General features: G+C 44.0%; 3 protein-coding genes across 5 annotated transcripts in view; 2 read left to right on the forward strand and 1 right to left on the reverse strand.

Moving 5' to 3' along the window:
* Positions 1-2,246: 2,246 nt before the first annotated feature.
* On the reverse strand, positions 2,247-11,595 carry SIRT3 (sirtuin 3). Of its 3 annotated transcripts, none has more exons than XM_025215115.1 (9): positions 10,966-11,595; positions 8,568-8,739; positions 6,987-7,184; positions 6,036-6,268; positions 5,795-5,895; positions 5,360-5,521; positions 4,558-4,767; positions 3,172-3,240; positions 2,247-2,379 (listed from the first exon to the last, which is right to left on the reverse strand). In XM_025215115.1, the coding sequence occupies exons 2-8, from the start codon at positions 8,588-8,590 to the stop codon at positions 3,220-3,222; spliced, it is 948 nt and encodes a 315-aa protein (XP_025070900.1). In that variant the 5' UTR covers positions 8,591-8,739; positions 10,966-11,595; the 3' UTR covers positions 2,247-2,379; positions 3,172-3,219. The 3 variants fall into 3 exon arrangements, with proteins under 3 accessions (XP_025070900.1, XP_014380017.1, XP_006033400.1); XM_014524531.2 differs by lacking the exon at positions 10,966-11,595 and adding an exon at positions 9,738-10,064 and having other exon boundaries at positions 6,138-6,268; XM_006033338.3 differs by lacking the exon at positions 10,966-11,595 and adding an exon at positions 9,738-10,064.
* An 8-nt stretch (positions 11,596-11,603) lies between these two features.
* On the forward strand, positions 11,604-25,254 carry PSMD13 (proteasome 26S subunit, non-ATPase 13). The gene is made up of 13 exons (XM_006033339.3): positions 11,604-11,814; positions 13,365-13,443; positions 14,689-14,723; positions 14,804-14,859; positions 15,246-15,289; positions 15,578-15,664; positions 16,613-16,784; positions 17,336-17,415; positions 17,502-17,627; positions 20,809-20,871; positions 22,045-22,125; positions 22,595-22,711; positions 24,461-25,254. Exons 1-13 carry the CDS (start codon positions 11,720-11,722, stop codon positions 24,554-24,556), a joined length of 1,131 nt encoding a protein of 376 aa, XP_006033401.1. The 5' UTR covers positions 11,604-11,719; the 3' UTR covers positions 24,557-25,254.
* A 145-nt stretch (positions 25,255-25,399) lies between these two features.
* The window catches only part of LOC102387626 (NACHT, LRR and PYD domains-containing protein 3-like), a 49,871-nt gene continuing 47,946 nt past the window's right edge, over positions 25,400-27,324 (forward strand). The window contains exon 1 of the mRNA XM_025215116.1: positions 25,400-26,742. Within this exon, the coding sequence (XP_025070901.1) occupies positions 26,686-26,742 (57 nt within the window). The 5' untranslated portion in view covers positions 25,400-26,685. The remainder of the gene's footprint in view (positions 26,743-27,324) is intronic.

The following is a 27,324-nucleotide window of genomic DNA, read 5'->3' on the forward strand; positions in this document are numbered from 1 at the left end:
ATGCTTACATGGTTGTGCAGGTAGTTGGGGCTCTGACCCACACCAAAAGTGAAAAGATAAAATGCAGTGATGTTTCTATTCTGTATAGAGAAGTTGGACAAGGTGAGTTGGGCTTTGTGGCTTGTAGTTCAAAGGTGAAGGTTCAGGAAGTCAAGAAATGGTGGAAACCCTAGTGGCCAGAAGTGTTATTGAGAAAATGGCTGAGACTTATTAAAATGTTTAGCAACCAGCTTACATATTAAAGATAATCTTTACTGCAGGGGGAAAAAGGCAGAGATTTCTAATTTTCCCCCTTTTATGAAAATAATACTTTTGTATTCTCCACAAAGTTCTTCATTGATGAAGATTTTTTTTTTAATCCAAGTTCTCAAAGGGATACAAATTGAATAACTTGGAATTAACCCACTAAATTTTATAAATAGACACCTATTACTTCCCTTCCCACCCCCATAGACAGAATGGGATAAATAATTTTGGAATTTCTAAGCCAACTGCTCTTTATTTCTTTGAAAGAAGCTAGCAAAATAATAATAGGAAGTTTTCATGTATGTGCAAACTTCTGGCCTTTGCAACACTTATTTCACAGAAATATTAAACCAGATTCTATTCTACCTATTAGGCACATAAATAGACTTAAGGTACTTAAGGGCAATCTTATTCCACTCTTATCAAGCCAGATGATGACATGTTACAATAATAGATGCACTAAGAGATTTTCATGTCAGGGTGGCATAGGATCACACTTGGATGCCTGACAGGTGGAATGGCACCTGGCCCCATTGTTTTTAATCATGAAAAAACATGGTGCATTTTACTATTTATCGTGTTGTTAATATTTCCTTGTGGTTAGATCCCTCCAGCCATTCATGCTTAAGACTCCATCTTATAATCAATTTAGACTTTAATCCAACAAACCCCAATGCATGTGCCTAACTTGAAACAGGTGCGTGATCCGTTGATAGCCGTAGGGTTTACCTGCTTGTTCTAAGTATGAGCATAAGTGTTTGCAGGATCAGGGCTGAAGTCTTCAAAGACATCTTTGATGTGTATGATTTGGAATTGATATGTGTTGTTAAATAGTAAAATTTTAGCCATGTACATACAAATCAGCAAATCTCCAAGCATGCTAAATATCTGATGTTTTGCGAAACAAAATAAACACTTCAGCTTTTATTTGAGCTGCACATTCAAATTCATTTGAAATTGATGGTCCCATATGCATGTAGGAGCATTCCAAAGTATTTGAATCACACATTCAGACAAACAAGTCTGTTCATTTGAATGTGAGATCAATCAGACCACTTCTTTATTTTTTACAAATGCCAGGAAGTTCAGTCGTAAATACTCAGTTATGTCACTGTCAGGCTAGGAAGAGCCAGATTCACAGCAGATGTAAATTGACAAGTCAATGGTGCTGCTGGGTTGATTTACATTAGCTGAGGACTGGGCTCAAAGCTTCTACCATCAAAAAAGATAATTCAAAACTAGCATGCATAGAGCATATTAACTGAGCCATACTGCTCCTCTATATGTAAGGCATGAAGGTGAGCATAAAAGGAAGTGTTACAAGTATACAAAGAGGCAATTTTATAGTAACTATAGAAATCTTGCATCTAAATTCCTTGACTTCTGTGTATTCAGTGGGCCACCATAACCTGAACCTTGTGTGAAGTGTTTTGCATTTAATCTTTGCTCTGATTCTGTAGACCTAATTTCAACTGAGGTAGTATTGTAATAGGTGGACTAATTAGAGAGACATTCTCCCAGCCATATTTCAAATCCCATGTCAGGATTGGACTCACTTGCAATAATATCACTATCACATGGGGGGGAGTGAAGGGGGGAAGAGACTCCATTGTTACATCCATCTGTGATCTGCAAGTAAATATTTCATGAACTTTTAGAAAGGGGAGGTAATCACCCTAGTGTCATAATCAATAGTTCTTTTCTCTGGGAAAGGGGAATAGGTAGGCAAGCCTCTCTTGCTCCACATGTTGGGAGTATCCTCCAAGTTGTAACGTACAGGAAATCCAGCCAGCAATTAAAAGATGGAACACTATTAGATAAATAAAAGAGCAAAGATGGGTAACAAAAGAACAGATGGAAAGAGTTGGGGAAATGAGATGAAAACAATTAACACTAGGAAATGTGTGAACTACACATAGAAATGCAATGGACTGACATCAGCAAAAACATAAGCACTTTTTATTAAATATTATTCAGTAGAAATATAAAACAACATTCTATTCAAATTGAAACAGCAGCTTAAACCAGCCCTGCTCAACAGGCATGGCTGTTTGAGGAACCATCTCTAGGCACGTCAACACCTTTCACCTCCCGATTAGCAGCGATTTCCCCCAAATAACAACTGGTACAAATCTGCAACAAAAACAAAAATCATCATTTAAAAAAAAAGCATCTGAGCCTCATTGCACCCTCTCAAATAGGTGGTTCAGGGAGCCAAATGTCTATCTGTTCCAGCTGAGGCTTTTGGAACTGAGACCTTACACCAGCAGCAGTGGAGGGAGACTAACCAACCCACTTGAAAGTGATTTTCAGTGTCTGTTGCTAGGTACCCAACTTGAGGCATTTCAACACACCTGATTTTGCAAACATGCACCATTTGAAAATTCCATGAGGGTCTTTTGGGGTACCAGTCCAGGAACTGGTGCTCCCAAAATCAAGTGTCACTCATGCAAATTTTGTCCAGAACACCTGGCATGTGTGTTGTGGGAGGGAAACAAGGCTGGCTTAAATCTAATAGTGATCTTCACAGAGCTGGATGATAAAGCCTATCAGTGGTGTATAAACTAAGTGACAGAAGCAAAGGACAAATTAACTGAAGGAAGAAGAGTCATCTCCAGATTTATGGTCTGGACAAGAAAGAATAGAAATAATGGAGTTCAGTGGCCATATGTCTCGTTCAGATATCCGACTGAGAAAGTCATCTCTTGGCACAACCAGCCCATGCCCTGTTTGATCTTTGCTTCCTAGGCAGCTTGTGCAATGGTCCTTACTGTATTGTTTTACAGGCAGTCAGACACTACCAAAGAGATTCCTGCAGACCAAGTTCTTAGTTATAAGTAGTATTTGATACTGTAAAAATAGACAGCATCTTGCACAGTTGTCTTCTGTTGTCACTCCCTTTCTGCGCTGGGAATTACAACTTACCCATTTTCAAGGTGCAGATCATTTTCCAACTGTGTTCAGCCAGCCATCCTAACTGTCTTTGGCATCCAGCTAAAAATAGATAGAACATATATTGCTGGTCAGGGTGGCTCAGACAGATACGGTCCAGTGTTCATCAGCTTGGCTGGTGACATTCGCTCACCCAAAACCTCATAGTGAGGAGGAAGAGGACATGTTTCACGATTAACCAGATTTGTATGGCTTTCAACAGTGCATTACAATAACTCTCATGTAACCCTAAAATAGCTTAAAGAGAAATACCTGAAAAGTGACTCTGAATCCCTTATACATACTCATGACAGTAAACTGATGAAAGATAAACAAAACAGCTAAAATGGGATCTCAGACGTAACATACTACATGATTTCTTCTCATAACTCATGGCTGCTAAAATATTGTCAAATTCACTGCTTACAAAGGTGGACTAAATGCATCTGAAATAAAAGAGCTCTGCATGTCTATACCAGCAGGAAATGGAGTTAAATGCTCCACTAGAAATTTAGAGAGAAATAAAAAATGTCTGAGCCTACATACGACGGAACCTTCACATGAGGGCTAATGTAAACTGCTACTAAATAATGGTATATAATTAATGGTAATATGAAAATTAAATCTTAACTATGAACTTGCTGAAGATCTCAAAGGATCATCTATCCAGTGGACTTCTCCAAGAAGTAAGGGTTTGCAAAATCAAAATTTAATTAGCATTTCAAGACTGCCATACTGGACAAATGCTGGTACTCCTGACTACTGCTCTGTGTGTGTTCTGTGCAGATTTGTAAGATTCTACTGAACTAGTCTTATACCCATGTCAGCAGTCTATTTCTTGGCATGGGGAACTGAGCTTGACACTTCCCAGTCAGTCAGAACCTCCTGCATCTATACAACTTTTACACTCTGCACCCCTAGCTGTATATTATTCCAGACATGGGAAACTGGTAGCATTTCCATTGACTTAAACAGCCCATGGACCAGGCCCTTGCTTGCAAGGGTTCTATCTTAAATTTATCTAACCCCATCTCTCTGTTTTCTTTATACCTCCTAGGTCTGTATCTGTCCTCACTAATAAAATGATCTCTTACTTAGGTTTACACCCTCTTCCTCTGTAAAGGATGAAGATATATTTAACAACATGGCTGTTTCCTTATTGTGTGATATAAATACTGTGTTTGCTGTTAAATGCCACAATATTTTGATTCTGTAACCTTCACCACTCCCGTTTTGGACACGGACTGTAACCTTGAAGGTGAATGCTATGTGAATATCTGGTTACTACAATTCCCACCACCTCTTCACTCCCAGAATACTTTCTTTGACACAAGAAATAAAAGGGAAGAGGCAAATATGGCCTCTGTGAGCCCTTCATACCTTCTGTGTTTCCCTCTGAATTAATTCCTGCATCTCCTTCTTCCAGCCCAGCAACTCCACCAGCTTCTCCACCCCACTGACCACATCTCCCAGCTGGGCTATGTCATTGCACTGTTGCTGATATGCGAATGGTCCCACCAGGTCTCGATTGATCAGTACACGGGGAACAGAGCTGCGGACGGCACCAGCAAGACTAGCAAATGGCTCCACCTAAATCAATTCCGTACCCCCAAAAGAGCACAAAGAAAAATCTTTATCCCAGGAGAAGAGGTCAGGTGGAGAATTCATGCTCCACTGTGAGTGTATTCAATTTAGCAAATAACCTTAGGGCCTCAAGGGGCTTTACCCCACTGGAGGGCCCACACCTCTCAATCCAACTTTGCCATGCAACACATCCCCTCCCCCCATTTAATATCAATGTGTATGCTGCATGTCTTAAGCTAGATACACTGTGCAGGATTTTCCCACACAAAAGTAATTCCCTACATTGTAGATAATTTGTAGATGCCCCACTTCCCTAGTTATTTAGTGTTCCTTCTTCAAGTAATCACAAAACTAATCTCTTTCACCCAAGAAGCCCATCCCTCCACCTTTACTCAGCACTCCTCAGAGTTTCCCATTTCCATCTACCCATTTCTATATAATCTGTGCTTTTCAAAGGGTCCACAAACCTCACTCCTTACCCACTATGGCCTCAAAATTCATTGCTTCATTTTCCCAATCCCTGAATTGTGTCCCTTTCTTTCTCCAAGTCCCTGAACTACTACATGCCAACAATCCCAATGTCTTCTAGGTGCCAAACCTCAAGGGATGTCCCAATAACAAAGAGAAGGTCTGCCATAGGGAAATCTGTCATATGCAGGAAGAACCGGCTTGGGAGCTCCTCTCCAAAAAACACAATGTCAGGTTTGATGAGTCCAGTGCAGACTGGGCAGTGAGGGATCTTGTCTGCCATCACTTCCCCCTGAAATGAGAACATCCAAAACCACAAATGTGTATTATGGGGCAGCACAGGACCCTACTGGCTCTCATATATATGTTTCAATTTAATCACAATGAAGCAGCAATTCAGCCCAAGTGCTTTCCCTCCTTAATTGTGTTCTTCCTGAAACAAAAAATTTGTCTCTTGGACCTGAGAACTTTATAGCCTCTGTGATGCCTCGCTTGTGGCATCTCATACCCCTTGACTTTGCTTCTGATGTCTCTCTGTGTACATGCCCTAGTCACTGTCACTTACCCTAAAGTCTTCACCTGGATATGTTCTACGACAGACAGTGCACGTAGCAGTGGCAAAGGTGCCGTGGGCTTCCACTAGACTATTGGGAGGGATCCCAGCAACTGGAACACACAGACCGAAATAAAAACAACTGAGCAAAAGGCAACTGAACTGGCAGCCCCTACACTCACCAAACAGTTCCATTGCCATTTGCCACCCCTGCCTCCTTCCACTGCCTGAGACCTTGGAAGGGGACACTCACCCCTCTCTAGCCCATCGATGTTCTGGGTGTACAGACGCATAAGGAGGTCTTTGTCATGCAGGAGTCGCAGGAAGTAATGGGCATAGTTGGGCTTATAATTACCAGGGTACAGCTCCTTGGCCAAAGTGAAAAAGGGTTTAGGATTGTGGAAGAAATAACTGAGTTCAAAGATGGCTTCTGGGTAGGGAATGTTGTACTGCTGGAGGTTACTGTACAGGCCACTCCCAGGAGACCTGCAGAGGGGAGAAATGTGGCTTGGCAGTCAAAAAACCACAGGAAGGCAAACCTATCGCAGAGGTTTCTGAAATACATGTACCCTGAGAACATGGGACATGACAGAGGGAGTCTGGCCAACCTTGTGATCCCTACCTAGATGCTTTGTGCTAATCAAGCAGAGCAAAGCAATCTCAAATTGCCATTATATATAAAGGAATGGGTAATGTTAAATTGGCATATCTGGCTTTCCGCCACCCTCTCCCGTCTCCTGGCATGGAGGCATGTTAAGAGTCTGTGAATGGTGGTGAGGGCCCCAGCTGGTTCACTGTGAACCAAAGGTCCTGGAATAGCAGAGTGGCCTCTGTTCTCACTGGAGCAACTAGCTTATGCCAAGATTAGACTGATTTCTGGAAGAGCCAGGGAGGATACAGCAAGGGATGAAGCAATGAGAAGAGCTCTAATGACCTGAGGTTCTGCACTGGAGCCCAGGTTGCTGATAGATGTGCTAATCTCTGCTCTGGCATTGTCCAAGCTGGCCAGAGAGTAAAGAGAAGCAGGGATTTTGTCTGTAGCTGGGAGATGCTGCAGCTAATTCTAGGCTGACACAAGCTAGCACCTATGAGAAGCAGAGGGGTGTGGAGAGGTAGGCTCCAGGTGTTACCTGGGTTTGGGAGATTAGAAATCCCATCTCTAGCATGGCCCAGATAAGCACGTGCAAGAGGGACAAGGTGTTACCTGAAATCTGGGATGCCACTGGGGGTACTGATCCCAGCTCCAGCCATCACCACCACCCTGCTGCACTCTTTCTTCTGAATTAATTGTGCCACATTCTGTATGGTGAGCTGCCGCTTCCTGCTGTCATCACCCCCTCCACTAATTCCAGAGATGCCTCTGGCCGTAGCAGATAAGGAGACAGGTCTTACTGCTGGGATCCTGCAAGGGGCAGAGAAAGAAATACAGCAGATCACAAAAGGGCTGAGGATTGTAATCTCAAGAGTTCTGGAGAAAGCCCAAGGCTGATCTTCTAAACTACAGATGTGTGTGTTTTTCTTGAGTAACCCAAGGTAGAAAACTTAGCTTAAGTTGTCAGGAGCACATCCACGCCCTTCTACCTGAGGACCTTAAGGCACTGAACGGTTGTTAAGCCTCACACTATGTCTTTGTGGGCATGTCTACACGAGATGCTAAATGTGCAGTAGACTAATTCTACTGCGCATTAGTGCATCACAGAAAAAGCCGTGTTATTGCACTAACATGCAGTAGAATTAGTCTACTGCACATTAATGTCACTAAAAAGGTGTGTGCCAATGCTACTGCACAGTAGCACCAGTTACTGTGCATTCAGTTAGTACCTGATACTGCAGGCACTAATTTTAACGCACAGTACCTACAGCACATTAATGCATGTGTAGACGTGCCCAGTGCAGGTATTCGGGTGAATTATAGAGAAGGCACAGGCATTAAGAAAACTTTGAATCTCCAAATCAGCATACAAAGCCTCTGGTTGGACACAGATTGGAAACCTTTTTTGTGTCACAGCTCATAAGAAGCACCTGACTGTGTTACATACTGCTGTGATGTGTACAGCTGTTGTCCAGTCTAGGAACTGCAGGAACTACCACTGTGGCCTGAAGGAAACCCTTGACCCTTTTAGATTCCTCTCAAGGGCTGCCTCTTGCGAGGGTCACAGTGTGCACATGACAAGCACCATTACTGCTCAGCCTTATGTGTGGAAGGGAATGAAAGAATTTATAATCTCCTCATATTATATAAGTAGCATTTGTTTGTGCAGGATGATACTGCTGATCCAGAGAAAATCTAGGAATGAGAACAGAGCCAAGGGGAAGCTGCTGGGATTTATGACTCACGGCAGTGTTAGCAGGCCACAATACTGCTGAATGTTGCCTTCATGATCTATTTTTATATTGCCAAACCCATGCTTGTTTGATCGTTGAGCTGCTAAAACCAGTGTCCAGACCCTGGCAGTAGTCATTATTTCTCTCCATAAACCTGTTTTCTGTTTCATACAGTCTCCCCAAATGCCTGAGGTAGCAGGTCCCATGCCTCACCGAGCCTGGCAGCCTGTGTATTTAGATGATGGGTGCTTCCTGTTCCAAGCACCACGCTGTAACATATTTTGTGGTATCCGAAATGTCTGATGACAAAAGTCTCAACCTCCTGGGGGTGGGTATTTCTGAGACACTGAGAAAGCTGCATATGCCCCTGAGATAATGGGACGCTGGTTTGTGGGGAATTTGTGTCAGGATTGTGTGGCAGAGGGACAGTGAGCAGTATGAAATGAGAGATCAGCCATACCTCACCCTGGAAGCACTGGCCATCTTCTCTCCAGCCCATGCCAGAACTCCCCTCTGCTGTGAATGTCCATTTGTGAGGGTGAAGCCAAATCCCAAGGAAGGCACAGGGTCATTTCTGGACAGCACCCTACTGTGATGATCTCCCTGAGTGCATATCCAGAGACTCCTGCATGCTGAAACAAAAGATACCACGGTCTGGGCCAGGTGACAACAGTCTACTCACTGGAGAGGTTTGGCCCAATTAGATGGAATCTCTCCAGAAAAACGGAGAAAACACAGTCCGCTCCGTGCACTGATTAAGCATTATGGATGTAGGTGTAACTTCACCTGTACACAGCATTAAAAAAAAAAGGCACCTTCAGATGAACAAAGCCCACCAGGGGCACTTTTTGTACAAAGTGGACATTTCCTTGAGGCACCATATTCCATGCACACTTAGTAACTTATGGACCACTAGAAACCCTCATGGAGCTCATGTCTTAGGCCAAGAGCCTTCAGATAATCAGGTAGGGTTACAGCAGTGGTTCTCAACCTTTTTAGATTCAAGGAACCCCTCGTTAGACTCACAGCACCTCTCAGAAAAGGTCAGGTTTTAGCTTTCACCTGATTTTTTACTACAGACCAATAATACAAGTTTTTATGTTGCAAAGAACTCAGAAAGACCACAACAGGTCAGAATATTTTTAACACTGTGGATTCCTATTAGAAACCTCCGGGTTTCTCTTGCAGACCATATTTGGACACCTAAGAGTGCCAGTGTTGTGTGGGACCCTGCAGCACCCTTGAGAGGATCTCAAGGCACACCAGAGTACCAAGGCACCTTGCTTGAAAATCACTGGGCTACTGAGTTAAAACCCTCTCCCATGCATAGCACATCACTGACAATGATCTAACACCCACCAACTCTCCGCTCCACACTCCCCACAGTCCTCCATGCTCCGCAGTCTCACCTGCCACCCTCCCCAAGTCCTATCTGAACTCTACCTTCTCCCTTCGGCCTCTAAGGTCAAAACACCAGTCTCCTGTAGTCACTTCTGAACTTTGCCAATCTACTCATTTTTGCTGCCCCCCAAACTCCTACCATTTCCCTCATTCTGATCTTCAGCCTTCCCGAAACCTGCTGTCCTACTCACTCCAGCACTTTTCAGTCTCCACTGAATCCGCTGTTTACCTGCAAATCCCTGATGACTCGCAGGAGGCAGCACATTGCCAGCAGCGAGGACTCTGAACCGTACGCCCAGGTTCATTCCCCTTCACTCGCCTTGTTGCAGAAAGCGACGACTTGTGCAATGTGGCTGAGAACAAAGGAGGTTCCTGTGGTTGCTTCTCTGCTTTCCCCTTTAGAGGCTCTGGCAACTGAATGCCCTTTTGGCTGCCTTTGTCCTTTGCACTGGCTATTACTATTGACCCAGGGGCTGGGGCAGGGGGATCCAGAGCACAAGGCAAAGCACCAGTCTAGTCTGTTTGCTCACAGTCTATCAGAGCCAGGCACAGCTGAGAAAGTCTTTACCATAATTTCCCTAATACAAAGGCTTCTATGTTAGACACTTCATAGACTGTGTTATCAGAGCAGCTCTCCTTCAGAGGTAACCGGGTTGCAAAGTGTTTATTACACCACTGAAAGGGAGGGGAGCACATCTTGCCTGTTCAGCAGCGCTCAGGGCAGGGAGGGAAGAAAAACTTCCCCATTCCATTCCTTCATTGCAACTTCAGGAGGAGGAATTTAGAGCTTTGCTAAATATTGGGGTTTTTATTTGGCTAAGATCAAGCGTGTTGCAGGGCATCTGAACTCCCAGGCCTCTGAGCCTGGGACTGGCACATAGGATGCCCGTCTGGATCTGGGGAGTATCTGAACTTCCAGGCCTATGGGTTGGCCAGGTAGGCTACTGGCCCAATTGAAGTGATGTAGCCCATAGATATTTGTAGACAAGGTTATTTGATTTGGTATTGGAAAGAATAAAAATGGGATTTGATAGTGAGTCCCTCAGTATTTGAGCAGCCCTGGTTGCAGAAGACAAGTGATTGGGGAGAATCTCAGTTTTCATTTCAAAATAAGAAGTAGATTTCTTGCACTCTTGGTTGGGGAGGAAACTATCTGAACACTTCCAGAGGCACAAAAGCCAGAAATCAGCTAAAAAGAACCCCAAATATGTTGGCCTTTATTTTTTATAACTCATAATGTCATGCTGGTGTGCAGTTGTCGGAGGGTCGCAGCTCATGATTTCTGAACTTTTGAAGTTTGGCATACAAAATGTACCTTGGACAGAACGTAAACCCCTGGACGGGAAAATGGCCAGGACATTGGGATAAACATCACCAGGTCCCTCAAAATGTATCACTGGGTCTTTCGTGTCCACGAGTCCCCTGGACTTTGGTGTAATAAAAAATATCGGATTTACCCAAAGAGCCTCATCTGGACGTTGGCGCTGTCTCATCGAAAGGATGACAGCTTTCGTCGCATGATACCCTGGACCGGAGAAACAATCACGGCTCTGCACATCCAAGCGGCGGTGTTATCAGTGGTCATCGGGTTAAGTCTGAAGCGAGGCAGCCCACGTATCAGCACAACAAGAGCTTCCCTCCTATCCGTTTTATCATGTTGCAAAACTACCTGTGTACTTCCCTCTGCGAGTCCATTGCTGCACCATTATTTCTCCCTTGCAGAGCTGTGCATTTGATTGTTTTTTCCCTATGAAAAGCTGCCAAATATGATTTTACTGATTGTATGCCCCTGCTTTATGTAAACCGTGTCCTCCAAGAGCATTTACTGCCCTTCTCAGCACCTCGGTATTGTCCTGAGCGACACGCTCCTCGCAAGGTCTGCCTTGGATCTGTGCCACAGCCTCGCCCCGGTATCAAAGCGCCCGCTCACGGGACACGCAGCACCGGGTGGAAGGGAGCCCGCCCCGCCCGCGGCGCTAGGCCCAGGCCATTGCCATGGCTACCACGGGCGGGGGGAGGGGGTTGAGGGCGGCACTACGCGGAGCCATACGGTACCCATCATGCCCCGCGCCAGCGAAGGCCGGAACGGGATGCTGAGCTGCGGCGGGGTGAGGCAAAGCGTGCCGGAAGTGAGTGTGCATTTCCGGCAGCGCTGCTTCCGGTTCCTCGCACAAACCCGTCGCCCCGGCTCCGGCCGTCGCCGCCGCCAACATGAAGGACGTGCCGGGCTTCCTGCAGCAGAGCCAGAGCTCGGGGCCCGGCCAGGCCGCCGTGTGGCACCGCCTGGAGGAGCTCTACAACAAGAAGTGAGCGCGGGGGGGTAGTACCCCCCCCTCCGCATTGAGCGCCGCGCATGCGCACTGGGGGGCCGGCGAGCGCTGGTCTCCCCTGGGGGGACGTTGGAGCGGGGCGTTCGCGTCGTGCAGCGCGGGTGGACGAGGATGGGAGGGCCGACACACGTGCACGCATGCACATGGACACAGCCATACGCGTGTGTGGGGGTGGACTTTGTTTTTTTTAAATCAAACTCCGGTCTGTGATACCCAGCCCTTGGCTGTCTCTGGCGCTGGTCCTGGTCCCCCTGGACTGGATAGCAGCTGTCCCTGGCTGGGATGTGCCGGCTTTCCAGCTGCTCAGCGTGAAACTCTGGGCTGCACGCCAGCCCCATGGTCCCCAGCGTAGTGGCTAGCACTCTGGACTCTGAATTGAGCAACATGGGATCAAATCTCAGTGGCTCCTGTTTCCTGGGCCCTGCATGAGCCTTCACCTGATGTGCTTCCCTCGGTTTGACATAAGGAAAAACTTTACGCATCAAGTGCCAAGGGTTTGGTACAGGCTCCCCCCAGGGGTGGTACAGTCACCCACCCTGGCAATCTTCAGAAAGCCCCTTGACACCCATCTTGCTGGGGTCATCTGATCCCAGCTGTCTTTCCTGCCCAAGTGCAGGGGGCTGGACCCGATGATCTGTAAGGTCCCTTCTAGCCACCAGCATCTATGAAACTGTGATGTCATCCGTCACAGGCAACAGAGGCTTCTCTGAGCCAGGCTAGAGATGGCTCTCTTCCTTCGTTTGGAGCCTACAGGCTGGTTTAGCAGCTATGGGATTACCGGCAAAAGCAAACCAGCATAAAAGAGGCTGGGTGGGACACAAAGCTAGTAGCCTGCAAGCTGGCAGCGATGCTGGACTGCTCAGACTAGCAGCTGAAAGAGCTGTAACATGTGTCAGGGTGTTTTTAAGCCTTCCCCAAAATCCTTGGGTGTTGACAGCAGCCAAAGCTGGGGATTTGGACTGGAGCGCACCAGTGCTCCTGCTGGGACATAAACCAGAGGTTCCTGGCTGGAGGGTCTTTCCTCTGTGCTCACCGTCAGACTGATTCCCATATTCGGGGTCAGGAAGGAATTGTACCCCCTGGTCATACTGGTACAGACTCAGGGGCTTTTGTGTTCTTTGGTAAGGCGGGGTGTAGCCTTCTATCTTGGATCTATTGAGCATATATTAGCAACCTTTTATAGAAGCAGGAAGTTGGCAGCTGTGGTTCCCCTGCTTTACCTGTTTGGGCAAGTTAGGGTATTAGGTCTATGTTGTGTCAGGGTTGAGGGTAGTCTTACGTAGTTTCTATGCTGGTTTGGATAGGGATGACCATGCCTCAGGCAAGGGCGTTGGACCTCTGGAGTGAACCTTCCAGCCCTACTTCTCTTACGATTCTATGATTAAAGTTAGAAATGACCCTGTTGTCATTTATAGATTCACTGAAATGGGTTGTATAATTAAGCAGGGCATTTCGGTGGATGTCAGGTCTGAGGTAGTTTCTTACTGTTCTCATATTTGCTGAGGATGACTTTGTTTTGTTTTCAGACTCTGGCATCAGCTGACTCTGCAGGTGTTGGACTTTGTGCAGGACCCCTGCTTTGCCCAAGGAGATGGACTCATTAAGGTGAGTCGGCTGGTTTTTCTTACATGGTTGTCACTGTAGATGTGATGCTAGAGAAGGTGTTTCAGTACTTTCTAAGTACACTCCTCTGTTTGGAATGGCATGAATAATTATTGTGTAAATGTCAACAAACATTAAATGTACCAGACTGAACCAGTGGTTCTCAACCTTGTTAGGTGCCAGGCATCCCTTGGAAAATGCCAGCTCTTAGTTTTCACTCATTTTTTCAGTAAAGACAAAAAACAACAATTTTGCTGTTGCAAAGAGCCCAAAGCGACCACAAGTCAAAATGTTTTTGACACTGGATTCCTATTTGAAAACTCTGGGTTTATCTTATGAACCCTAGGTAGGTGTTTGCACAGCCAATGTTCCTTGGCACCCTTTAAAGGATCTCGCAGCACCCTGATTGCAAAATCACTTAGATAGTCATTGGTGGTCAGATTTTAATAGATGTAAAGCTTTAGCAGATTTTTAAAAATGTAAAAGCAGGTACCATGTTGTGACACTCTAATATGAAAAATTGACATGGTCTTCAAAGGAGCATGGTTTTAATTTGGTTCATCTGTGGTTTTGAAAACCTTTATTTTTTCTGTGAAAGCTAGGTGATCTCTTCAAAATTCCTAAGCTGTTAGCATCAAAGTTATAATTTTCTTTTTCTGAGTTAGGTATATAGTCAACTTTATGAATGCAACACACAAGTAATATTTGAATCTAGACATTTGGATACTCTTGTACTTGTTTTTCCCGTTTTACTTTACATTTATTTAATTAGGTTAATCAAAAAGCAAACAGCAAAGAAATCCTGAGCATTTGGACTGACTCAGTCTTTAGCATAGGCTGTCTAGAGAAGCTTTAAAGAGCATTGCTTCTACTGACTGTATGAACATTTAGAGAAATGTACCTGAGCAGCCCCTGCAACAGGCTACAAGTTGTAAACAGACCTACTTAAAATGCCTGCTGATGAAGGCTAGTCTCATGGCAGTTGGTCAGTCATGAATCTTTTGATGGGCGAATCACTCTCCACTGTTTTTGAAAGGTGATCCTGGTGGCTGCTTTCTATAAATCGAACAATATTTGGCTTATCTAGTTTGGAGTCAGTATGGACAGATCTGTCTACCTGGGAATTTGCATTCTGTTTCTTAGAAATACTAGTTCATATTCAATGAGGGGCAAGTTACTGGGCTAATTAGAATAAAATAACCTCTTGTCACTAACTGGCGCACTTTTTTTTTCCCCCCATATCTCTAGCTTTATGAGAACTTCATCAGTGAGTTTGAGCACAGGTAAGACTGACTACTTGTCCATAAACTCATTGGTAATATATTCATTTTTACCTTTTCTGACAATGTGTTGTTTATTCCAGGGTGAACCCTTTGTCCCTAGTAGAGATCATTCTTCATGTAGTGAGGCAGATGACAGGTGAGTAACCTTACTGTTTCTCATAATGACCTAATAGACTAGGAATTTAGGTAGTTTACAGTTACAGCTAAGTCTTCAGTGTGAAACTGAAGCTTCTGGTTTTGCATCATACTGAAAGAGTTCTTTGAGTTTATGCTTTTTCAACAAGTGGCAAAATTTACCACTGTGGTCAAAGTGATGTAGAAGAGATGGCTAACATACAGCAGCTGGGAACTTGGCTTTAAAATTCCCTAATTAGTTAACTCCTTTGGCAGTGTGGTGACTTTGGCCACTGAGAATCTGCCTCTTAGTTTTGTGGGACTGTTAAAGTAAACTTTATGTAATAGTAGATTCTGATATTCTGCTGTTCAGATCCTTAGTATGATTTCCTCCTTGCTCCACTTCAGATCCTAATGCAGCCCTTACCTTCCTGGAAAAGACTCGAGAAAAGGTGTGTGTCAATTCAAATTTTTCTACTTTTTATATTGCAGCAAATGCACACTTTACATGTGTGTTGTGTATTAAATTTGTGGATTCAGAAATGTTAACATCTGCTCGTATTGGAAGAGACACGTTCTCAGTTTTCCGTGAACAAACTATGGTGGATTTAGATATGAGAATAGAGCAAGCAACAAAGTCTAACTACAGTAGTAGCAGCAGCTATGCTTTAAGAATTGATGTTTCCTGCTTGGCTTGAACACTTATGGCTCTTTGACTTGTAAGTATGTTGTGTTTGCAGGTGAAAAGCAGTGATGAAGCTGTGATTCTGTGTAAAACAGCCATAGGGGCTCTGAAGTTAAATATTGGGGATCTACAGGTTACAAAGGTGAGATGTTACTCATGTACCTCTTTTTAGCACTTTTTAGGTCCTTTCTCTTTGTTTAGTCTTGCATTTAGTGGGAAGAGACTACTTAAGTTCCTTTTTAAGCTCCCATAGTTATAAGAGCAGGTCATTTTGGTAACCCCATTCCATTAACTGCAAAATACTTTAGTTCTATTTGCCACAGGAATTACTAGATCTTACTGTAGTTGTGGCTGCAACTAGCCTACAGTGGCTACGTGCATCATCATAGTTCCCACACTATGTTGCTGCCACCATTACTCTTATAGCTGAGATGGTGACAGCCTATGCTTTAAGTTATGAAGATGGTTGATTCTGTCCTTACTTACAGCCAGTCATTGTGCTTGCCATTGCAAAAGGCTTGAAAAATGATTGGGTTGTCTCTCTGGTCATGGAGCTCATTGTTTCAGAGTGAAGCTTAATGATGGCCTTATATATCCTGTTGGATTAATATTGTTTGGTGAAAAGCTAAGAAACCTTGTATATCTATCTCTTTATTTGGTTTGTTGGGTTAAATGTGATTTATTGCTTACTGGTCTTACTTGGTGCTCGCTTAGATGGGTAAAAAAAGAGAAATCTGATTTGTCTAACATAACCAGCAGAGGCATCACTCAAACCCTTTTAGTGTAGTTCAGCTGTGTGTAGTTTGCGTCTTGTGGAAATACAAAGTTTGAAGGGTAACAGTGCCTTCACAAACACTGGTGAACGTCAGTCTGTGGTAGAGAGAGCGTTATTCAGTTTGTTTCTGTTGCTGTTACTGATGCTCTCAGTTGCAGCCTTGTGTGCTTTGCTTTGGATGGGATTTCTGTACAAAAAAAAAAAAATTAATTAGTAGCTTTACTGATCAGGAGTTGGTGAGTGGGGAGGCACCACTGTATGAACACAATGTGTAATAAATAATGTGTTATGAACTATTTTTCTGCTCTTCTTTAGGAGACCATAGAGGAAGTTGAAGAGATGCTGAACAATCTTCCTGGAGTGACTTCTGTTCACAGCCGTTTCTATGACCTCTCCAGCAAATACTACCAGACAATTGGGAACCATGCCTCTTATTATAAGGATGCACTGCGGTTTCTGGGTTGTATCGATGTTAAGGATCTTCCAGGTAACTGCTTGCCGTATGCATGGAATAGTGGTTTCTATGTTCCTTCAGCTCTGGCCCACTCCATCAGTTCGATCCAACTGTAGGCAGTAACAGAAAAAATCTAGGCTTCCTCAGAACTTGACCATAATACAGAGGGATTAATTGACCCTGAATGAAATTCTGCCCACAAATTAATCTCTTAGCTACTGCACCCAAGATGTATTGAGAGGTAGGGTCCATCTGCAACAGTTGAAGATATAAAAGTTGGAGAAACTTACATTTGCTCTCTCTTGTGTAGATAAATGATAGCATTCCTCTGAATTTTTAGCTTGGGAAGATATGTTGCTAATAAATTAGTGAGGTAATGAGTGCCCCCCAATAGTTCAAATACTGAAACTAGATATTTGTGTGAATCTCCTTTCACTTGGGTTAAAGATTGCATTTAATGGGGCTTGTTAGAGTCTTAAGGTGGTGTTAATAGCCAGTAAGCTAAGAGTGATGATGGCATACAGCTCTTTCCCATTATGGCATGTGCAGAATTCAGTTTTGCTTCATCCAGATTTTTCCTGTAGTATCAGAGCAACAGGAGAGAGCCTTTACCTTGGGACTGGCAGGTCTCCTGGGAGAAGGAGTTTATAACTTTGGCGAGTTGGTAAGTTGATTTTTGGATTGTCTGAGCTATTTGAATGGAAAGAATTGGTTGTATCCTGTCAACACTCTCTTGTCTGCTTTTTTAAGCTTATGCACCCTGTTCTGGAATCTTTAAGGAACACTGACAGGCAGTGGCTGATTGACACACTTTATGCCTTCAACAGTGGCAACGTAGAGAAATTTCAGGCTCTCAAGACAGCATGGGGCCAGCAGGTAAGTAAGTTGGGAAGCATTACAGTTCCATAGTGCTTTGATATATAGGGTGTAGAGCTGAGACTGAATATTCTGGATGAAAGAGTTTTAAAGTTGGAGTGGGTTTGCTGCATTTGAAATCCTTCTCAGCTTGTTCATCCATAACAATTAAAACGTTCCAGCTGCTGCTCTTTTGAAACATTCCCCCTTTTTAAAGGGAACTAAGTGGTTGTGTGTCCATGCCTACCACCATCTGCTTGAGAATAAAATGCAGTATATCCTCATTATAATGAACCCTCATGGGACCAGGAGCAAAATTCATTAGAGAATGTTCACTGTAATAGGGCAAGTCAATTTGCTGCATGATAATGAAAAGATTGACTTCTGTTACTGAGACTATTAAAAGTAGGGCGCTGTTATAAACAGGATTTGTAATAGCAAAGTTCTTTTTCTGCATCTGGAAAAAAAATGGGGGGGAGGTGGTGTGGGGGCAACAGTTAAAGGCCTTGCAGGACCATATTTTCCTGATTCACATGGATGTAGAATCTGTCACAGTATAGTAATGTTTTCTTAAATTGTGTATCTCCCCCTTATATTTGGATTGATTAGATTAACTAAAATGGAAAAGTGAGGAGGAACATCCTGTAACCAAGGAAAGAACAGCAGAACTTCATGAGGTCCATTAGGGATTTACTGTGCTAATTTAACTTACCTGGCTACTGCTTCATGCTTTGGCCCTAACACTGTAGAACATAGTGCCTCCTTGTCTTTCTGAAATAACTTACAAAGTAATGATCACTAATGTCAATCAGTGAGTCTTCAGTTAAGGACCATACTTTTGCATATTGTGCAGAGGAATGTACCCTTTTCTGTTGTTAGTAACATATGCAATGTTCAGACTGTGTCAAGTTTAAGCACAGGACCTTTTGCCACAGGAGCAAGGCAGAATCAGCTGGAGAGGACCCCAGAAGTCATCTAGTCCAGGGGTTGGCAACATTTTGGGGTTGACTGCCAAAAACCCTGCAACTTTGACTTGGAACATGTTGGCATTCCAGGGGCAGATGGTGGGGGGACCTGCAAGGGGCCCTCCCAGTCCTTGTGGCATTGCAACCCTGGCCCCTTCCCTGCCATGCTTCTCGAGACGTGTGCAGCCGCTGGCAACAACAAGCTGGGCTGTGGCTCTGGACCATGATGCAGCTGTCTGCTGCAAGCAGCCTAGGCTGGGTAGGCCCCTGCTAACTGCCATGGAGCCCGGGCTGCTTGCAGAATGCAGCTGCAAGAGGCTGCACTAGAGTCCAGAGGCCTGGCCTGGCTTGTAGCTGGCAGCAGCTGAACACATGGCTCATGGCAGACAGTGGGGAAGGGGCCAGGGGCAGTGATCTTTGTGGCAGTGCAGCCCTGGCACCTTCCTCACTGTCTGCCCTAGGTGCGTGTGCAGCAGTTGCTGTCAATGAGCTGGGTCAGGGCTCCAGACCCCAGTACAGCCTGAATACAGCCTTGTGGCTGGCTACCCCAGCTAGCCCAGGTTCTGGGGAAGCTGTTGTTGCCTGCCATGGAGCCCAGGCTGCTCGCAGCAGGGCTTGCAGTCTCTATTGTCTGCTGCAAGAAACCCATGCTTTGTGGCTGGTGACAGCAGTCTTTCCAGAGGCAGAGCCAGCTGTGCTGTGCCGAGCCAAATAACTTAATGGTGTCCATGTCATGTGTTAGCACGTGCTGGGGGTTGCAGACCCCTGATATAGTCCAACCCCCTACCTGAGGCAGGATCATCCCTATCCAAACCATCCCATACAACCATAATCTAAACTCTACAGTAGACTCCTGTTAAACCTGACACTGCGTAGACCTAACACCCTAATCTGCCACAGGTAAAACAGGGGAGCCATGGCAGCCAGTGTCCGGTTTCTATAAAATGTTGTCAGTATACACTTAAGAGGTCCTGGGTAGCAGGCCATGCTCCCTACTAAAGAGGAAGGCAAAACACCCTACAGTTTTTACCAGTCTGGCGGCATGGAGTAAAATTCCTTCCTGACACCAGATACGGTGATCAGTCTGACCCTGAGCTCTGAAGGGCAAGACCCTCTAGCCAGGAACCTCCGACTCTTCCTAATGGAAGAATCAGTAAACCCCAGTTGAAGTCCCCAGCCTTAGCTGTAGCCAGCACCCAGCACCTCTGAGAAGACTTAAATATACCCTGACACATATAGCAAAAAAAAGGCGGGGGAGAGGAAGAGGGACAGAAGCAACCAGCAAAGCCCAGAAGCATAGGAAATACCCATGGTAGAAAATAGGCATAGCTACACCTAGATCATCCCTGACTAGCGGTTATCCAACCTCTTCTTGAACACCTCCAGTGATGGAAAGTCCGCAGCTTCCCTAGGTAGTCTATTCCACTGCCTCACTATTCCCACCGTAAAGAAGTTTTTCTGGATATCCAATCTAAACTTACTTTGGTGCAACTTCAAACCATCGGTCCATGTTTTCCCTTCTGAAGCAAGAGAGAATGTGCTTTCCCTCTTTATGGCTGTCTTTCAAGTATTTGAAGTCTGTTGTCATGTCCCCTCGAGTGCCCTTTCCCCATGCTGAACATGCTTAGCAGCTTCAGCCTTTCCTCATACGACTTGCCCTCTAAGCCCTTGATCATCTTTGTTGCCTACCTCTGGACCCTCTCAAGTTCTCCACAGCCTTTTTACAATGTAGAGCACAGAACTGCACACAGGACCCCAGATGAGGCCTAACCATTGCTAAGTAGAGAGGCACTATCACTTCCTGAGTCTTGCACCTAATGGTTTCTGTAGCCCAAAACCACATTGGCCTTTTGTGTGGCTGCATCATGCTGCAGATCCATTGAATCTACCAAGACTCCCAAAACCTTTTCCATAGAGCTGCCATCCAGCCAGGTGTCTCTCATTTTGTATTTGTGTTTTTGATTATTCCTCCTGAGGTGTAGCACCTTGCATTTGTCTGCGTTGAACACCATCCTGTTGGCTGTAGCCCAACTTTCCAATTGGTCAAGATCCTTCTGAATTACGCTCACACCCTCCAATGTGTTCACAATCCCAGTTTTGGGTGTGGGGTATTGGCCTTCTCTGGGATTCCCTACTTATGCACAGAAAGTAGTTATTTTTATAAAAAAGGTGGGGAAATTGAGGAATAGTGAACTTCCTTTATAGAGATTCACGTAACACTGTTTGTTATCTTGCAGCCAGACTTGGCTGCAAATGAAACACTTCTCCTGCAGAAGATCCAGCTGTTGTGCCTCATGGAGGTGAGTTGATAGCCAGGATCCTGAAAGGTCTACCCAGTGTGTACTAAATAAAGCAGCGTGGAAGGCACTACTCAACTTCAGTCTGGTGTCAAATACACTTTTTGTGAGAGGGAATTGTGTGTACAGTGTTTTCATTACCCTGCTATTTTATATGGTAGGTCATAGGTTGGAGTTATATTGCTGGTAATTGTGGCAATGCAGGGTTTTACCTCATGGGGGTGTTGAAGGACAGGTACTGCTAGTGAGCAGAAAAAAAATGCAAATGGATACTAGTAGGAGATGATAAGGGCCTCAAATAGTTGTCCTTTCAGGACTCATCTGAAGTGCAGGCCCTTAAAGCAAGTCCTAATACAGTATTAAATGGCCTGAGAGCAGCTTGATTTTAGTCTCAAATGAATAAAGAATGAAAATCCTGCCCTGTGCAAGAAAGTCCTGTGGTGTTTATCTCTGAATTCTTTTCCCTGTGCACAAGATCGAGTTTCATTATTGCCCATATGCAGAGTCCTGTGATATGTGTGATACCCACACTCTGATTTTTTCTTTAAAAGATTAAATTTTGATAGAAAGAGGGCACGTCTACACTTGTATTAATGCACCTTTTCTAATGCACATTAAATTTGGTACCTTCAATGTGAGGTATTAAATCAATGTGCATTAGGCTGTGCTAATGCGCAGTAGCACATTTGTACACTTTTTTAGTGACGTTTAATGAACAGTCAGCTCTTACTGCCAGTTAACGTAATGTCACGTACAAAACCGTGACGCTTTAATGCTCAGTAAAATAGTCTACTGTGCATTAAAGCACACATGTAGCTGCACCCAGAGTTCATTTAAAACATTCTATCAAACTTTGATCTGGTCATGTGGCCCTTACGCAGTTGTAGTTGTTGTAATAATCTGATATGCATGGAGAATTCCCGTGCTTGGGAAGCTGGATGGCTTGAAAGCTAGGCATGGGAAACTGATTACTAGTCTGTTGTTTCCTACTGTGAATGGGCATGTTTCATAAACCAGTCATCTAAAAGCAGAATAATTCTCAAATGCTACTACCCATGAAAGTCAGAAAGTGAAAACGGGTGGAGGTAACGTCTCTGAAGCATAGTGCCAGGAAGACTCGTGCACTTTGGGAGGGACTCTTAAGAACTCTATGCATTTTATTTATTTTATCTTTAGATGACTTTTACACGACCAGCCAATCATAGACAGCTCACTTTTGAAGAGATAGCTAAAAGTGCCAAAGTTACTGTGAATGAGGTGAGTTTTGTTAATGTCTTTTAATGAAACCAATGATGAAGCATAACTGAGTCTACAATTCTGGTAGCATCAGTTGTACAGACACTCGTATAACAAAATGTTGAAAAGATTACATAATTGCCATACAGTATGTTAGCTGATCATCATCTATGTAGCATCCCAGGGTTGTAGAGGAAGAATAAATGCTGACTCCTCTTTGTGACTCCAATTCAGGTGCACCTTGCATTCCTTAGTAAAAATGGGTATAGTTTTCATTACTGTGGAGCAGAACTTTCTAAATTTGGTTGCTCTGTATAAAATATTGACTTCGTAAGTGATCCTCTAAGGTGGGTAGGAGTGAGCTGACATTGAGCTAGCACAATAGGTCCACTCAGTTAATCTGTAGTCTAATGACAGGATTACACACTGGTTCAGTTCAAAAGTTGTGCATTCTTGAGTGCTTCACTTCCTTTCTCTCTTCTACCTCCAGGTGGAACTGTTGGTGATGAAAGCACTCTCAGTCGGGTTAGTAAAGGGCAGTATTGATGAAGTTGATAAGAGGGTGCACATGACATGGGTCCAACCACGAGTGCTGGATTTACAACAGGTGAGGACTTCCGAATACTAAATCACTAGTAACTCCTTCTCTCTACCTCAGATTAATAGATTTTTTTGTGTCAGCTACCACATCAGTAAGACTAATTTGTATGTATTGGGCATTTGTGCACATGCCTACACTGCAACGCCAGGCGCTTTTAAAAGCACCCAGTGCTGTGGCGCATACATTTGTATAAACGGTGAAATGCACATCAGCACTGAGAAAATGGCGGCAGCACGCTTTTGAACTAAAAACTTTGAAGATGTTTTAATTCAAAAGCACACTGCTGCCATTTTCTCAGCGCTGATGTGCATTTTGCCATGTATACAGATGTATGTAATGTAGTGCTGGGCATGTCAGCTCACATACACAGCAGACTCAATTAATCAAGTCTGCTTTGACACGCCAGAGATACACATGCATTTGTTTGGTGCAATGCGTCGTATAAATGCCCATTGGTCCTGCCAACGTCTTGTGGAGTTTTGACACACAGGAATGTTAACCAAGTGTCCCCTTTCAAAAAGCTTTTAATAAGTTCTTTTTTACTTAACCATCATAAAATAAGGCCTGGTTTTGAGGCACTCCAGCCATAACGTAACTTTACAATGGCCACTGGCAAACCTTCCTAGGAGATGTGGCCCTAGTGATAAAAAAGTGTGTGCAGAGTTCTGCAAATAGGGCCTTCCACACTGCAGGATAATTGTGCCGATCTGTCTATAGGTGTATGTTGTATTAATGTTCTATTTTTAAAAATTAATTAAATGAAACCTCAAGCTTGTTGATTAGTCAGTGTGGTATGGTGCACATCTTGTGGTAACAGACTCTGTGTAAGTGATTGATTTGGAAGAAAGATTGAGTTATATTTTCTCAAGATTAAAGTACCAACATTCAGGGCGCACACAATACTAGAACAAGATGTAGGCAACATTCTGCCTACATCTAGCTAGGAAGGAGGAAGAACTAGAACAGTGCTTCTTAGCTAAGGTGCTGCAAGACTTTTAAGAGTGCAGCAGGCTGCTGCTCAGTATTTGCACTGTGCACAGGATAAACCAGAGCTTTCAAATAGGAATCTATAGTGTTAAAAGCATTCTGACCTGTTGTGGTCTGTCTGAGTTCTTTGCAACAGAAGGGATACTCTTATTTTTTCCATAGTCAAAAATAAAGTGAAAGCTAGGAGCTAGCCTTATCTGAGGGGTGCCTTGAGCCTAAAAAGGCTGAGAAGCATAGGACTAGAAGACCACCCTCTGCCATTCTTTGTTTCCATGAATCCTTTTTCACCCTAATGATTGTAGTTAAAGGGGACTCTTGAGCTTTTCAAAAATGTGTAAGGTGTAAAAACCCCTGATTCGTGGATAAAGCTCCCCTTGTTTTGACTTAAGCTGAACTGCATGTTGGTGTCTTAATGGTACAGTGCCACAATTCAGGAATTGTTTTATTTTACACAGCTTAAAATTACTTTCCCTTAGTTTTTGCTGCTCTTCTAGAAGCTTTCTCAGAAGCCCAGATATTTATAATTTTTAGGGCTTGTCATGCTTAAGATTACCATGTTTGGACTCTTAGTGTCCCATTTTGAGTTTGTTCAGTTTTGCTAATTTCTTTCCCCTCGTGTCTCTCATTAATCAGATTTTTTCACATACTTTCCTCTACTGCCCCCCCTCCTCCCCCCAGCCACGCACGCACCTATACATTAATGCTGTGGAAATTGTAGAAAACTTTTGGTTGCTGAATTCCTGATCCTGTTCTGGATTTGCTTTCCAGATCAAGGGGATGAAGGACCGTCTGGAGTTCTGGTGCACAGATGTGAGGAGTATGGAGCTGCTTGTAGAGCACCAAGCCCATGATATCCTGACGTAGAGGACCTTGCACTGCCTGAGGGAGTACCTTCTGCTGCTGAAGTGGCAGCACCCAGACCACTGACTCTGTACTGAATTATATTAAAAGTTTGGGGGGAGGGTTGGGGAGGAGGGAAAGAACTACTTTTTGATGCTTGTACAGAGAAGCAAGTGGCCTTTGCTGCATAACCCTTTGCTTGGAGTCAGGAATTCCCTGTATGTTAACACACTTAGAACTGACCATGGGAGCTCCCATCCTGCTGTCACCAAATGGGGAAAAGGGCTACATAATGGTTTTAGTGTCAGGTTTTTGTAGCCATTAACTGCCTCCTGCACAAGCTAAATGGGTAGCTGTCATAGCCCTCTAGTGGGGTGGTGAACACTTCTCTACATAAATATTTTTATAGGGAGGTGCTACATACCACTGTCAGGCATTGCAGACATGGTGATTAGCTTCAGTAGAGCATGACTTCCCTGGAAGCCCATCCTCCCAACAGCATTACTGACACCATCTCCCTATTGTCCCTTCAGTTGGTAATGCCCCCTCAGTTGGTAGCAGAGGGAGCTGCTCACTCCATTGAAGGGTTTTCCAGGAATAAAATTGTTAACTTGGTGGATTTGTTTTTATATCCTTTTGGGGGTTGTTCTTGTCTTTTACAAACACTTTATTCTGAAGTGTGGTGCAGCAATATTGCTGGAATAAACTCTACCTTCCCCTTCCTGTAGCTCCACTTGCACTTTTTTATGCTAACTCATGGGATGAGCCATCTGTCTTGTGTAAGGTGGGAAGAGGGCAAAATACTTTTTAAAGCAAGCCTACGACCTTGCACAGAACAGCTGTAGCCTTTATTATAGATCAGCGTGCCTTAAAAATAAACAGAAACAACAGTGAGAGTGCCAAGACCAGTGTTTAAGGCTCTTTGCTGGCAAGCTCTTACCAAGCCAGGGAGCTGCATTCTGAAGCAGCTCAACCTTTACACACAGTAAATTACTACTCAACTTGCAGAAGGGTGATGAATTCAAACACTGAATAATGGAACAGCTCACTTAATCCAGCTTTTAGCCTGTCTCTTAAACAACTACTGTTTAAAAACCTTTCAGTTCAGTTTGATTAAATCATTTTGCTGTGCTATCCCCGTCATAGCACGGGAGGCTTGTGCATCTAGTGACCGGTGGATTCCTTTTGTGCAGCAACAGGGTAACCTTATACCTGGGCCCTGAACACTCTTCCTGTGAAAAAATACAACTGTTTTGCACTTACCCAGCCCCTCCCCCAAAAAGGGAGGTGCTCTTCAATACTGGAAGAATGAGCAATGATCCAAGGGCAGGGAAGCAGGCTCAATAACAAAGAGGGCCACTTCTTGCTTTCTTCTGTGATGATGCAAGGTGATGGTGTTTTATATAGATTGACTCTAGTAGGCCTTCAATGACTGTTGTATAGGTGATACTCTATGGATGCGGGGGCCCTACTATAACCCATCAGTTAGGTAGGTGGTAGCTACTTAAAAGTATGGTAAACGGTCAGATAAAGTTTTACCAGCTATTGTGAACTGAGTATGCTCCGTGCCCTGTGTTCTCTCGCCATCTGTTGTTCCTAGTCTTAGCACAGGCTCATTCTGAAATCTTTACGCTGCTGCTCCCTAGTACTTACACTGGTAGTCTTGCCTTAAGAGTACGTGGGCAATATATTTGCCAAGACGGCTCCTGCCATCACAATCAGATTCCTCAAGGCTTTAGTTCTGCATGTGGTGGCTAAGTCTTTGTTCTCCACACTCTCATGAGAACAGGAGTCCTGTAGGGTTTGCTATAGCTGAAGTGTTTGTTTTTTGTTTTTCCCCTTAGTCCAATGCACTAGGCTAATTGGTCTGAGAAAGCCCAGTGCTAGCAATATAAGAGAAATATACTTTACAACAAAAAATAATACAATGTGACCATTGTTGCAATGAAGATCAGATGTACAGAAGACTGGCTTGATAGCTGTTTTAGACTTGAATGCTCATGTGAAACTAAGTGATCACTGATCATTCAGTGACTAGTTTTTCTTCAGCCACCATTAGTACTTCAGTGAATTTCTTCACAAAGTATTTTTTTCATTTTAGCATGTTTCCTCTTGCTGCCTGAGTCTCCAATGTGTTTAAATTTCTTGTGGGAATGTCTCAATTCTTTCTTGTTTTGGAAAGTGACAAGTTCCTGTGGTGTTTACAAGTGGTAAGATTCATTTTCTCCTACTATTGTGCAATTTGAGAACTTATCCAATTCATGCTTTGCCTCCTTTTCCAGGTTAACATGGTGTATAAAGTGCTCTCATGCCCAAGAAACCCTGACTGCTTACTGCTGCTTGTGATGACTTAATTTGGCAGGGGGTTAACCCTTTTGCCCAGTTTGAGCCCCTTGCCCTGTCCAATCTGCAGCTCTGTTTTCTGCAGCTGTGGTGTCTGTCCTTTTCTGCAGCTGTGGTGTCTGTCCCTTCTCTGATCTGTTCAGCACTGAAGCTGCCCTTGCCACTTTTGTCACTTGTGCTGTAGTTTGGCCACCCTTGACTTAATTCATGCAGAAGGTAGGGTAGATTTGCATCTCTCTGCTCTTTATTCATGCAGGATAGAGTTTAAAACAACAAAAAAGAAACCTAACAATACATTTAAGATTTCAGAGTTGAGGCAGGGAGAGAGGACTTCTTTTTTTTTTTAAAAAAGGTAGAACCTCATTATTTGGTTGCTTTTGGAGTCATTACAAATTTAAAGAGCAACTAGAACACAATCATGCCAGGTTGTTTTACTTGGCCATTTAGGT

This window comes from Alligator sinensis, unplaced genomic scaffold, assembly GCF_000455745.1.
Source record: "Alligator sinensis unplaced genomic scaffold, ASM45574v1 scaffold973_1, whole genome shotgun sequence".
Lineage (NCBI taxonomy): Eukaryota > Metazoa > Chordata > Crocodylia > Alligatoridae > Alligator > Alligator sinensis.

What these genes read in the sequence shown, in the direction of transcription:
- SIRT3 (XM_006033338.3), bottom strand. Translation starts at nt 9,813, where the DNA reads ATGAACCTGGGCGTACGGTTCAGAGTCCTCGCTGCTGGCAATGTGCTG. An exon ending in AGTGGCATCCCAGATTTCAG is followed by an intron (nt 6,269 to 6,986) that starts GTAACACCTTGT and finishes TCCCCTCTGCAG; the next exon opens with GTCTCCTGGGAGTGGCCTGT. An exon ending in ATCCAGGTGAAGACTTTAGG is followed by an intron (nt 5,522 to 5,794) that starts GTAAGTGACAGT and finishes TTCTCATTTCAG; the next exon opens with GGGGAAGTGATGGCAGACAA.
- PSMD13 (XM_006033339.3), top strand. Translation starts at nt 11,720, where the DNA reads ATGAAGGACGTGCCGGGCTTCCTGCAGCAGAGCCAGAGCTCGGGGCCC. An exon ending in GAGGAGCTCTACAACAAGAA is followed by an intron (nt 11,815 to 13,364) that starts GTGAGCGCGGGG and finishes TTTTGTTTTCAG; the next exon opens with ACTCTGGCATCAGCTGACTC. An exon ending in AGCTGTTGTGCCTCATGGAG is followed by an intron (nt 20,872 to 22,044) that starts GTGAGTTGATAG and finishes TTTTATCTTTAG; the next exon opens with ATGACTTTTACACGACCAGC.